The 14,433-nt window shown below is 39.6% G+C and overlaps 1 protein-coding gene across 2 annotated transcripts in view; it reads left to right on the forward strand.

Annotated features, from left to right (window-relative positions):
* The window catches only part of ATG7 (autophagy related 7), a 246,123-nt gene that overhangs the window by 123,358 nt on the left and 108,332 nt on the right, over nt 1-14,433 (forward strand). Inside the window, exon 19 of one of the 2 annotated variants that reach the window (XM_042910915.1) lies at nt 1,585-2,357. The exons of the other annotated variant lie outside the window; for it this stretch is intronic. Coding sequence (XP_042766849.1) covers nt 1,585-1,644 — 60 coding nt within the window. The 3' untranslated portion in view covers nt 1,645-2,357. Of the gene's footprint in view, nt 1-1,584; nt 2,358-14,433 lie in introns of those variants that run through there. 2 annotated transcript variants of the gene reach the window in all.

Consider the following 14,433-nt stretch of genomic DNA (forward strand, 5'->3'; position numbering starts at 1 on the left):
CTTCCTATATGTTCACCTCTTTTGTTTTTTAAATTCCCCATATGAGTGAAATCATAAGGTATTTGTCTTTCTCTGAGTGACTTATTTTGCTTAGCATAATACATTCTAGCTCCATCTGTGTCATTGCAAATGGCAAGATTTCATTCTTTTTGCTGGCTAATTAATATTCTACTTTATATATGTACCACATATATACCTCCTTATCCATTCATCAGTCGATGGACATTTGGGTTCTCTCCATAGTTTGGCTATTGTTGACAATGCTGCTATAAACATTGGGGTGCATGTACCCCTTTGAATCTGAATTTTTGTATCCTTTGGGTAAATACCAAGTAGTACAATTGCTGGATCATAGGGTAGTTCTATTTTTGGTTTTTTGAGGAACCTCCATACTGTTCTCCAGAGTGGCTGTACCAGTTTGCCTTTCCACAACAGTACAAGTGGGTTCCCCTTTCTCTGCATCCTGTGTCAACACCTGTTGTTTCTGGTGTTGTTACTTTTAACGATTCTGACAGGTATGAGGTGGAGTCTTATTGGCTTTTATTTGTACTTTCCTGCTGATGAGTGATGTTGAGCATCTTTTCATGTTAGCCATCTGGATGTCTTCTTTGGAAAAATGTCTATTCATGTCTTCTGCCCATTTCTTCACTGGGTTATTTGTTTTTTGGGTGTTGAGTTTGATAAGTTCTTTATAGATTTTGGTACTACATCACCAGTTATTTTAAAGGATGAGTAGGCTATCTTTAAAAATAAAAATGGGTAGGGATGGGGCACCTGCTGGCTCAGTCAGTTGAACATCTGACTTTGGCTCAGGTCATGATCTTGTGGCTGGTGGATTTGAGCCCTACATTGGGCCCACTGCTGTCAGCATGTCAGCGCAGAGCCTGCTTTGGATCCTCTGTCCCCCTCTCTCTGCCCCTTGCCCGCTGTGTTCTCCCCAAAATAAATAAATACATAAAATAAAATTAAATTAAAAATAAAATAAAATAAAATAAAATAAAATAAAAAGAGTAGGGAAAGAGAAGGGAAGTGGAGGAGGGCATTCTAGGCTGAATAAAGGTCTCAGAGGCTAAGAGTCTTTAGTGTGTTACTCAGAATCATGAGCATGCAGTTGGAGCCAGAATTATCTGAAATCAGATGAGGTGTTCTTTTTTAAATTAAAAAAAATTTTTTTAATGTTTATTTATTTTTGAGACAAAGAGAGACAGAGCATGAATGGGGGAGGGTGAGAGAGAGAGGGAGACACAGAATCTGAAGCAGACTCCAGGCTCTGAGCTGTCAGCACAGAGCCCGACGCGGCGCTCAAACTCACGGACCGCGAGATCATGACCTGAGCCAAAGTCGGATGCTTAACTGACCGAGCCACCCAGGCGCCCCAAGGTGTTCTTTTTTAAATAACTGCTTTATTGAGTTGTAATTTATATACCATGAACTTTACCTTTTCAAAAAGTGTACAATTCAGTGGTTTTTAGTGCATTCAGACTTGTTGTGCTACTCTTACTACTAAGTTTAGAACATTTTCATCACCCAGAAACAAACTTCGTACTCACTCAACAGTCACTCCTCATTCCCCCTTCCTTCCAGGCCTGGCAACCGCTACTGTACTCTCTGCATGGATTTGCCTATTCTGGACATGTCGTGTAAATGAAATCAAACGATATGGGGCATTTTGTGTCTGCTGTCTTTAACTTGGCCTGATGTTTTCAAGGCTCATCTATGTTGTAGCAAGATAATTCTCCTTTCATTAAAGAAAAGTTTTGATGCTATTAAACAATCTCCTAACCTTTTAACATCTGTGGTCTGTCTCCCAAAATACAGACCCTTTATGAAGGAAGAGTGCAAAGCTGATCCTACTTGAGACCACAAATCCCTTTCTTTTCATAAAACGGAACAGAGAAGTAATGGATTAGAAGATACATTCAAGACAGATTCACCCAGATTTAGTGAGATTGGCTAATGCAACCCAATTGTTTGCACCCATTTTTCTTCCATCATCAAATAGCCCCAGATGAATGCCAGTCTAGGTTACTAGTGTAATCATAGTGCTATTGAGATTGAGATTAACAGACAAGTCACCAGTTTGTTTTCTGTTGGAGAAGCGGTTGAGGTGCAAGGTGCAGAGTGGGGACTGGATAGTGGTGATGGGGGCGAGGGGCAGACAGATCAGACTTACAAAATGAGTTTGCTTCGGGGTGATAATGGAATAAATGAGTGGAAATGTTTGAATGGTATTAGAGTTAGGATGGTGATAGATCTTGGAGAACAAGAGGAAGACTGGGCTGCAGTAAAAAGATGTTTAGGGGCGCCTGGGTGGCGCAGTCGGTTAAGCGTCCGACTTCAGCCAGGTCACGATCTCGCGGTCCATGAGTTCGAGCCCCGCGTCAGGCTCTGGGCTGATGGCTCGGAGCCTGGAGCCTGTTTCCGATTCTGTGTCTCCCTCTCTCTCTGCCCCTCCCCCGTTCATGCTCTGTCTCTCTCTGTCCCAAAAATAAATAAAAAATGTTGGAAAAAAAAAAAAAAAAAGATGTTTAAATGAGAAATATGTGTGGTATATTAATTTTATCTTCAGTTGCAACGTTAAAAATACCCCCCTCATAAATGTTTTTGCAGTGTTATGTTTCCTAATGAAGGGGTCTTGGACAGAGACCCATGTCCTTTGTAGCCCATCTAGCTGCCAAATTATAGTTACATTCTACCCATGAGGTATTAGAAGGCTCCATGGAGGAAAGCCCTCCACTCAGCTTTTTGCCTTCTTAACATGTTGCCATCCAAATAGGGAATTTTGGGTGAAGTTCTGTTCTTTATGTATATATATGTATATATATATACATATATATATATATATATATATACGTATATATATACGTATATATATATATATATGTATATATATACGTATATATATATATATATATACGTATATATACACACACACACACACACACACACACACATATATATACATACGTACGTATATATATATGTATATATATAATTTAAATTCCGGTTAGTTAACATAGAGTGTAATAATGGTTTCAGGAGTAAAATTTAGTGATTCATCACTTATATATAACACCCCGTGCTCATCCCAACAAGTGTCCTCCTTAATGCCCATCACTCAATTAGCCCATCCCCCTACCCAACACCCCTCCAGCAGCCCTCAGTTTGTTCTCTGTATTTAAGAGTTTCTTATCGTTTGCCTCCCATTCTGTTTTTATATTATTTCTCCTTCCCCACACCTTCTTTATCCATTCATCAGTCGATGGACATTTGGACTCTCTCCATAATTTGGCTATTGTTGATAGTACTGCTATAAACATGGGGGTGCATGTGTCCCTTTGAAACAGCACACCTGTATCCCTGGGATAAATACCTAGAAGTGCAATTGCTGGGTTGTAGGGTTCTATTTTTAGTTTTTTGAGGAACCTCCATACTGTCTTCCAGAGTGGCTGCCCAGTTTGCATTCCCACCAATAGTGCAAAAGTGTTACCCTTTTTCCTCATCCTCACCAATATCTGTCATTTCCTGAGTTGTTGATATTAGCCATTCTGACAGGTGTAAAGTGGTATCTCATCATGGTTTTGATTTGTATTTCCCTGATAAGGAGTGATGTTGAAAAGACACATCTTTTCATGTGTCTGTTAGCCATTTGGATGTCTTCTTTTAAAAAGTGTTGTTCATGTCTTTTGCCTGTTTCTTCACTGGTTTACTTGTTTTTTAGATGTTGAGTTTGAGAAGCTCTGTATAGATTTTGGATACTAACCCTTTATTGGATATATTATTTGCAAATATGCAAAGTTCTGATCTTTACTTTCAAGAGCCTTTTTGAAAATGGATTTGGATACTTAGAGATTGATCCCAGTCCCTATTGCTCATCCTTGTCTATTTATCCCAGTTGGAACAAAAGGAAATGGCCTTAAAATTGATGAAGCACAAGATGTCTAAGTCATGAAGCTGTTGAAGTGCTTACCAAATGCTTTTAAAATTGCTGAATTTGTTGAAGAAAGGCTCAGTCTAAATCAAACATGCAAATGACTTAGCCATCTTTTCATAAAATTTGCTGCGATTTATCTTCTGTGGAAAATGCCAAATAAAAAAAAAGAAAATGCCAAATAATTTTCAAATCTGGTCTAAGAGAGAAAAGACTGATTCATAACACAGTTAATAAAGCAAGCTATATCCTTGAGAAATTCAAATAACAAAATTCCACAAACTAATTTTCCTGAAACACTTCATTCTCATTTTTGAAGGTTTGCAAGTTCTGTGATTCCCGGATTAATTTTAGGCTATGTTTTCTTCCTTTGCCTTGACTATATCATCAGTATGTGATGCTGTGTCATGCAGTTATGATTTCAGGAATGCAGTTAAAACACTTCATTAAGATAATTTGCGTGTTTATCGAGTGTTTGCTAAGCAGAACTATGTTCTGCAGAATCAGGATTAATGAATGATTCTTAAAAAAATAAACTTCAATGTAAGAAGTTTAAGATGTACAATCACAAACAGGCTGACAGAAATAAACAAGGCTGAGCCAAAGGGTTGACTCTGAATTAAAACTCAGATTCTGACTCATCTACTACAGAATTTGGAATTCTAGAAAATAAAGTGCCCATTTCTCTCATAGCAGGAAAGTCATATGAAAAACATTATAGTCATGTGATATGACTTCATTGGCATGACAGTTTACTATTCAGCAAAGTAAATAACACAATTAACAAGTGTTTCTGCTGGGCCTTTTACACTTAGACTGAGTTTTTGGCCTCTCCCCCTCACAGATGGTTTTGATTTGGTTCCTGTGGAATATTTTTTTTTGTTTTGTTTTGTATTTAACAACAATCAGATATTTATGTACAGCTTCATCAAGAGACTCTGATGACAAATATGCCTTTGGAGGCCAGTAGAAGCTGTGGGAAACCCCCGTGTCAGCACTTAGACCTGTTTCCAATGGAGAGAAATCACTGTGCAGACTGACCTAGCCTGCTCATGAATCCAGTTCTCTTTTCACAAAGCCTTCTACAAGCCCACTTCCAGCCTACACTGACCCATCCTGAGACTGTATCCTGCCTTGATTTTTCCTTATGCAGCAATCCCTCGAGACACAGCCTTGGCCTTCTCTCCTAATTGAGGGGGAAAGGCAGAAACAGCAGGCAGAAAGCCATTTAATTCTTAGATTGGAAACTGGAGCCTGGTTTTTGAAATAAGGCTTGGCAGCATCCCTTCAGAACTCACTTTATAAAATGAATCCCTTTTATTTGCTGTCAGAGTTATCTACATGGATTTGAGATGTTTAGATAAGTTGGTGTTGAGGAAGGATCCAATTGGAGGATAAATAATGAAGTTTGGCCAGAATCCCTCCCCTCCCAAAGAGCAGTCTTGGATGGTATAATCCACTTGGAGGTCTACAGGAGAGAGAAGAGGATCATACATGGTAAAAGCAGAGTTAAAACAGTTAATATTAAGTAAGAAATAGAACATGGTTGCTGCATCCTTCTTAAATTTTAGTCTTTGTTCTGCTAGTGTTCTCCCAAGTACTTGGGTGAATAACTTCAACATTTTGTACATCAGCTTCCCCACTTAAAGAGATTGAACCATTTGTGAAATCCTGTTTTTAGCTCTAATAATTCAGTGGTTTTGTTTCAAATTTAGCTGGTATGGCCAAGAAGTAAAAAGATAGCCAATTTTTATGTCAGAATGTTTTAAAATGTATCAAAGATGATTACTTTTTATATATTTTATAACTATTCTTTGATATCTATCCTATCTGGGTTGTCATTGCTAAAAACACGTTTTACGTTCTTTTGAGATTTAGATCTATTTTGAGCCATAAAATTACATTTCTCATGCTTTATTGTTGGTTGGTGTGAATAGCAGAATATATAAATCCAATATGGTATAAGCCAGCCTAATAACTTACATCATTGGTCCAGTCTTGATGCCCTGGACTTTTGGCTTTTTTTTAAAGTCTTCCCACACCATAATGGAGTATGTTCCCTAAATCTGCCACTCCCGACCTCTTGGTATAGCTTTTAGAGATGAACTCCAAAGCCTTAAGTAATGGCAGCATCTTTAGAATGTTGAATGCATAATATCCAAGAATTTTCTTTAAAAATAAGCATATTGCATTATAACACTTAGAGTGAATGAGTAGCCTGAACCCTGGCATGGTCAGAAGGCCTGAATGCACATACCAGCTCCAGCAAGGAGCTCCAGTCCCAAGACTGCTGCCTTTCAACTATCTACATTGTGCAGGGCACAGCCATGTGCAGCAGCCCTGTGTGAGACCTTGGGTCATCTACCTAGTTACATTGCGTTTTGTTTTCTTCATTTGTATAATTGGATCAGTAACTCCTACTCCTTACAACCACTGTGAGCATTAAATAAGAAAGTACCTAACAAAAGAAAAGACAGATTGGAGTACATCAAAATTTAAAACTTTATGCTTTAAATAGTTTTTTTGCAAGTCATATCTTATCAGGAAGTGGTATCCAGAATATATCAGAAATTCTTGTAGCTCAAAAAGAAAAAGGCACAAACCCAATTAAAAATTGGGCAACAGATTTAAATAGACATATCTCAAAAAAGGATATACATATGTCCAATAAGTACATGAAAAGATGCCCAGTATCGTCAGCCATCAAGAAAATGAAAATCAAAACCACTGAGATACCACTTCATACCTACTGAGGTGGCTATAATCAAAAAGACAGACAATAAAAAGAGTTTCCGAGGATGTGAAGAAACTGGAACCCTCATATGTTGCTGGTGGGAATGTAAAATGGTGCAGCCACTGTGGTAAACAGTGCTGTAGTTTCTCAAAAAGTTAAGCACAGAGTTACCATTTGGCTCAGCAATTCCACCCAAAGGTATATAACCCAGAGACATGAAAACATATGTTCATACAAAAACATGTATACTGTTGTTGATCACATTTTTTATTTATAATAGCCCCAAGGTAGAAACAACCCAGAGGTCCATCTAGTGAATGGATCAATGAAATGTGGGTGTTACACTGGAAAATACTGGAATATTATCTGGCAATAAAAAGGAAAGCACTACTGACACATACTGTAACAGGTGAACCTGCTCAAGTGAAAAAAACTGGTCACCAAAGGCTACATATTACAGGATTTCATTTATATGAAATGTCCAGAATTTAAAAAAACCTGGAGGCAGACAGTAGGTTCAAGGTTGCCAGGGAATGGGGGTAGGGGCTGGGGAAGAAATGAGGAATAACTGTATGGTAAGGGTTTTTTTCTGGAGGCGATGTCCTAATCTTAGATTGTGATGGCTGCACGGCTATGAATATACTAAAACCACTGTGTCCACTTTAAGTGGGTGAATTGTATGGTATGTGAATTATATCTCAATAAAGATGTTTGACCAAGAGAAAAGAAAGCATGTAACCCCAGTGCACATAGCTGGGACTCGGTGTGCTTCTTTATCCTTAACTTTTCTGTCTGGCTTCTAAGGACATTAGTGTTGACTTTCTGTTGTGATGGGCTGTCAGAGCATGTTAGCTTATTGTATGTAGAAATGAAGTTTGTGTAGATGTGATAGTGATTTTTTCCCCCATTTTTATTGTGCCTCAGTGTTTTCAAAGCCTTAGTCTCTGCTCAGCTCATTTCACCCTTTCTTGCACTATGCCTAGCACCTACACACCAACACATCACAAACACACTCACACATTTTCTCTTTTTCTGAACCACCTGAAAGCAAGTTCCACATACAATGACACATCACCCCTAAATTTTTAGCATGAATCTCCTAAGAATACAGATATTCTCTTGTGTCGGCAGAATACCATTACTGTCACAGAATAATGAACGATAATTTCACCATGACATCTAAAATCCAGTATGTATTCCTATTTTCTCAGTAGTCCACAAAATTTTAAAAGCACCTTTTAAACCACTGTTTGCTTTTTTTCCTCAGGTTTGTAAGTTTATATTTAAAAAGCTGTTAAAAAGAAATAAAAATTAAACATCAATCACTTGGTATATAAACTTGATCTTATCTCTTAGTTCTTAACATCCTGATTTCTAAATACGGAGACACAGCTACCCTATTAGGAAGCACACCCCAGAACTCCCACTACTCCAGACAGGCTTCTTCCAGGTGAGGTATCTCAAGGTATCACCTGGGCATCTTGGTCTGATTGAGGCAACCTCATAGCCACCCAGCCCAGAGCACTGGGTTCCTTCTCACCCTCCTGTGGGGGTACCCAGTGCCTGAGGCTGTTGAGGAGGTAGAAATGGGACTGTGAAGACTGTTTTCATTACGTTGTAAAGCCAAACAGCAACAAAACATTTAAGACATGAGGTTACATTGATCAGCTAAACTATCAGGTTGGTTTTTCTGAATTCTGTTGTCTTAAGAGTGGAATGGAATACTGCTTAGCCTGATCCAGTCAGAAGCTCTCGCTGACAGTTATGCATGCCTTTGAATTATAAAAACAGTAAGATAAAGTAGTACATTTTGTTGGGTAGGAGGGATTTTTTAAGATGTAGTCTGAGAGAGAGAGAGAGTAGGGGTTAGGAAGAAGGCCGCTGGCCCTGACTTTCCGCCTGGACCAGCAATAGAGGGTCCCAGGGAGATGTGACTGCAGTGTGCCCTGTGACCGTTATTCCAGGGGCTATATTTGCACAGCTGACCCTTCTCATTTGCAAACATAACAGCTGCTATGTTGAATTTGGGGGGCTTCCATGTTTTGATACTGTAAAATTAAATTGACTCTTGGTTCTGAAATCTTAGTTTTGATCCGTCTTGCTTTGCCATTAGCTGTAGGAGGGCAAGGAGGAAAGGGATGTGAGAGATTCTAAGGTGTATATTGTGTTTAAATTAAATATTTTTCATGTTTAATCATGGCTTCTGTCAATCAACAAATGTTGACCCTTTGTCAAGTTCATGGTGGTGGGGGGATCATGGCTTCTGTCAATCAACAAATGGTGACCCCTGGTCAAGTTCATGGTGGTGGGGGAATTCAAAGAATACATACATGCCAAGCCTTCAGGAAGCTGACATGGCATAGTTAGAGCAGTAAACAGATGAGTAACCGAGTCTGCAGGGCAGTATGTGAGCATGAAGAGCTGGACACATGGTGTGGTAAGTCCTGCAGGATTTCAGGAGCATAGGATACAGAGAGGGCTCCTGGCAAGAGTTAGATTTTGAACTGGTCCTTAAAGGTGGGCGCTACAGGTGTAGCAGAGGAGAAGGAGAGAAGGCATTCCAGAATGGCCTGTGGCATGGGAACATCCGGGATCCCTGATGAAGAGTGCCAAGAGAGACCTAGCAACTAATGTTGATTACATTATCTGCAATTTTCCTGGAGCTTTCATACCTAGACTTTTGGTGCCATACCAGTCTTATGAGGTCGACATTACATTTTACAGCTCAGAGAAGTGAATTGATCTGCTACCTTGACTGGACACTGTTAACCTTAACTTTGCAGTGTTACTCTACATCTCGAGGTTTACAATATGCTTACGTGCCTGAGAGCAGACAGGAAGGTCTGGATGCGTTCTGCCTTACAGGGAGTGCCTCTGCTTCCACACCGAGCAGTTTCAAAAAGCAATTTTGTTCTTTGTTTCTTTCCAACTGTATTCTTGAATAGCATGATATATTTCACTGTCCCATCCTAGAGCCTGGTCAGCCAACCCCACTGTGCTTTCTTGTTCTTGAACTGTCTTTAGGAACAGACTGGCATCTTAAAATCCATGGGAATGAGGTTGTACTCATTCATGATTCCATCTCCAGACTTTACCAATGGGAAAGGGGCAGATAAGAAACAACTTGTTTCTTCCTGGCCTTCTCTTTTTCCTAAATTGTAAAGAGAAATTAAGAGCTTGCCCCCATTTGTCTTTATTCAACCATCTGGTTTAAAAAAAAAAAAAAAAAAAAAGTGCTAAACTGGAAATATTTACATCTTATTGTTGCAAACAAATCATTGAGTTTCTAATTGCAAGCACAGTAAACTGCTATGGGTTGGTTTGTGTTTAATTATGCTACTAAACTTAAGGTCTTGCATTTTCCTTACTGTAATCTTAGGCCATACCTAGTTCTGCTTAACATTTTATTAGAAGGAAACAAACTTTACTTTAAAAAAGATTTTTAAGATATTTCATTTTCATACAGGACACACACACATGTAACACTGATGATACACTTTGTCAAACTTCCAGTTCTAAGCATTGAATTGATGTTTTAAAACACCAGTTCATGGGGTGCCTGGGTGGTTCAGTTGGTTGAGCGTCTGACTTCAGCTCAGGTTGTGATCTCACGGTTCATGAGTTCAAGCCCCACATGGGACTCTGTGCTGACAGCTTGGAGCCTGGAGCCTCCTTTGGATTCTGTGTCTCCATCTCTGTCACTGTCCCAACCCCACTTGTGCTCTGTCTCTCTGTCTCAAAGATAAATAAACATTAAAAAATAAAAAATTAATTAAAAACACCAGTTTAGTACCAACTCTTTAGAGATAACTATTTCAAGTTTCATTGTTCTAATATTGATTGGTTTATTTATCCTCTGCTCCCTCCTTCCCCTTTCTCTTCCTCTCAGTGGTGACCAGTGGAAATAAAACTTTATACTTTAATACCATGAAAACTAGATTGAAATGATATTAAGCCTAACTCCCTTCAGCCCTTAATGGCATGGGCCTAGAAACAGAGTATTCTCGTGGAAGGAAATACAGGTTTTGAGTCTTGAAGAGTAAGGATTTGTTCCTGACTTCCTCTTGCCTGAGCTTCATGTGTAAAATGGGATATAATACCTGCCCCCACAAAGTTGGCATTATAATGTGCTCTGAAATCTTAGAAGTATAATGTAAACATAACTTCTTGTAAGCTAAATGCAAATGAACCAAGTGAAAAACTGCCATAGTTTTTAAAATAATTTTTTTCTTCATATACCATTAAACCTCTGAACATAAGTGTCTTGAATTAAAGTGTAAACAATCTTTTAAAATAATTTGTTTAAATGGATTTTGAGTGTCAAAGAGATGAGCAATAGATAGTTTTGTTGTAGAAGAACCTATAGAAAACTACTTGGTTCTAGTCCAGGTATAAGAATACACATTAACTTCAATTGCAAGTTTTTAGTTAATCGTGATCTTTAAAAGAAGTGAAATAAGTCATACAAAGAAAGACAGATACCATATGTTTTCACTCTTAGGTGGATCCTGAGAAACTTAACAGAAGACCATGGGGGAGGGGAAGGGGAAAAAAAAAAGAGAGGGAGGAAGGTAAACTATAAGAGACTCTTAAAAACTGGGAATAAACTGAGGGTTGATAGGGGGTGGGAGGGAGGGGAAAGTGGGTGATGGGTATTGAGGGGGGCACCTGTTGGGATGAGCACTGGGTGTTGTATGGAAACCAATTTGACAATAAATTTCATATTAAAAAAAATAAAAGAACATTCTCACCTATTCTGATATGAACTGCTCAAAAGGACAGCTGAATAGATGTGTCTCTAGAGTGCCCCTTATGTTCTCTCCAGCTCTGTCGCAAGTACTTCTGTACCACTGCCCCATCCTCTCCCCACTCCAGACTGAGTGGACCTAGTCCTTCCCGTCAAGCTCTGTTTCTTCCCCTTGTTACTTCTGCTGGCCCTTCTAATTCACGTACCAGCCTCTTCTGAGAAGTGCTTTCTGACTCTCTCCTTCCCACTGAGGCTGAGGTACAGATGAGATTCTGTAAATGAAAGCCCAAAAGCACCATGCACATTTGGGGCAATTTGTATTATTACTTGGGAGCAGAGGAATAGCTTGATCCAAACAATGCTTTAGGGAAATACAGATGGCAAAGATCAAGAGATTTTTCCCTCTGCTTTTTTCTTTTATATCTTGATGTTTTCACATGAGCTATCACATAAGCCAGAAATCTTATACATTATGTATAATGTAAGAGAATAACTATCATGTTAACACACAGATAAAAAAAAAAATACAGCATTTCCTTTCACCCCTCTCATGTTTGGCTTCCTGGATCACAACCTTCCAGGTAAATACCCTACCGACTCCTGTGATAGTTATTTCCCTGCCTTTCTTGACAGTTTCTGTCAGGTATATGAGCAACATAATTCACTTGGCCTGACTTTGAACTTTATAAATGGAAGTAATAAGTCCTGTATGATCTTTTGTGTCTTGTTTCTTTTGCTCAACATTAGGAAGGTTACTCATGTTGTTGTGTGCAGCTGAAGTTTGCTCCTTTTCATTGCTGTATAGTACTGTATAGTTTACATAGGCTGCAGTTTACCTATTCTACTGTAGATGGATACTTGTAGCCCTTCCAGTTTGGAGCTGTAATAAAGAGTGTGGATTGGAGTGTTATTGTAATGCAGCATTCCTCTAGGTCAGTGTTCCTTATCTTTTTTTTTTTTTTTTTTTTTTGCTTTATCACCTCCCCTAAGGAACTTCATGTCATATACTAAATAAAGGTATTGGCTGGGGGAGAGGGGTGGTTCTCAACCCTGGCTGCCTCTTAGAATTGTCTTTGCAAAAAGATCTATGTTTAGAGCATACTTCTATACTAAAAGTTTGATTCAATTGGATTAGAGATTTCTATATCCCTCCCAACCGAAGATTCAATGATATTGATAGAATAAGTCTTTTGACACCTAGGTTCCATGCTTTGAATTATTCTCCTTGTATGTATCCTACATTACGTATGTCAGGGGACTACTTCTCTGTAGGACTATAATTTGTTTTTGAAGAAGAATTTAGTCCATGGAGGAAAGATGGTATCAGCATTCAAAAAACTTCTTTTGTAGCTGATTTACTTTGAACACTGATAGGGTTTTCTTTCATTGACACCTGTCATGACAAAACATACATCCAAAGACCACGCTAAGATATCATCATTGAGAACGAATGAGGCATATGTCAGATTATGGTGTCTGGGCCAAGTACAGCCTGACAAGGCTGAACTCATGAATTCCTGACATTTGGCTTCTTGCTATAAGATTCTATCCCATTGCCAGAAGCCGGATTTTCAGTTCCATTCAGACAAAGGGCTGCTCAGGCCCAGAACCAAGGCACAAAGTGAACTAGCTGTGCTCCGGAAAGAGTTAGTCAAAACCACGGCTCTCCTGGACGGCGCTGTAGGTCAGTGGTTATTGGGGCTGGGGAGGGGTACTACGAGAGGGCATTATACCATTCCATGTACCTCTTCATAAGTCTTCAGAAGTCCCCAGAATGAAAAGGTTTTTAAGAAACCACTCTCCTGGTGTTGAGTCAGCTGTGTTTTCTTGTGCTCACCTGCCTTTCATAACATAGGTGATTGCATGCGATCAGTATCTGACCCTTGTGCAGCACTTGTGTTTTTCAGAGAGTTTACTTGCATTTACTCAGTTGGTCATCATAGCAGTCATTTTCAGGGAAAAGCCTTTTGTAGTCCTGTAGACCCTGGTTATGATGGCAGAAACCAAAAGCTCAAACTGGATTTAACATAAATTTGTAACTAGGCCATGGAGTCTTGGCTCCAGGGATTCTACATAGAGGGGCTTAATGTGACAACTATCTTTGTCTTTATTGCTCGTCTTTGTCCCCTCATTTTCTCTCACTACAAACAGGTTCTCTTTCTTGTTTAGCAAAAAACACTGCCTCAGGCAGTTCCAAAATCTCATTCTTCCTTTAGGAGCTTCTTCCCTGGTGGCTCCAAAAGGAAAACCCCGGGACACATATGATTGACCAGGCCTGAGTCACATGCCTCTTCTGGACCACTGGCAGTAGACAGGGTTGGGCTGCCGTGATTGGCCAGCTTGGGCCACAGGCAGGGTGTGGTGATTGGCAGCCCCCTCAGAACCATGTGGTTAGGGTGAGAGGGGCATGAACGCCTCTGAGGAGCTGATGTGGGTGGATGGGTGCTGGGCAAACAGAGAGATGTCCATTCTATTCTTAAGACTGCTCCTCTGTGTATTCTCCCCACTAAACAGTTCTAGTTTTCTATTAGCAATTTCAAATTAAGGACTTTTCATGTAAATTTTGAAATCCATTCCCCAGATTTGCTCCCAAGCTTGACTTACTCTGCTTTCTGAATTTACCTCATCTTCTCACCTAATCATGGGTACCATTAGGAGCTCTTTATTCATTGGGGCGCCTTGCTAGTTTAGTCGGAGGAGCACACAACTCTTGATCTCGGGGTCGTGAGTTCAAGCCCCATGTGGGGTATAGAGATTACTCAATAAATAAATAAATTTTAAAAAAAGAGCTCTTTATTCATTGAGTCCTTAGCAAACTAGCTGTTCAATCTCCTTCACAACCAGCCCCAAAGGGAGAAAGGATTTTCTCCCAGATTGTACTTTCTCTACAGTACACAAATGTCTAATTCTAGGTCAAGACTCAGCTATCCCTTTTCCCAAACTCCCACACCGTGGCGAGGCCACACCTCTTAGGGTGGGGAAGGGGTGTGCTCTGGTGGCCTCTGCTGACCAAGTGTGAGC

This window comes from Panthera leo, chromosome A2 (assembly GCF_018350215.1).
Source record: "Panthera leo isolate Ple1 chromosome A2, P.leo_Ple1_pat1.1, whole genome shotgun sequence".
Lineage (NCBI taxonomy): Eukaryota > Metazoa > Chordata > Mammalia > Carnivora > Felidae > Panthera > Panthera leo.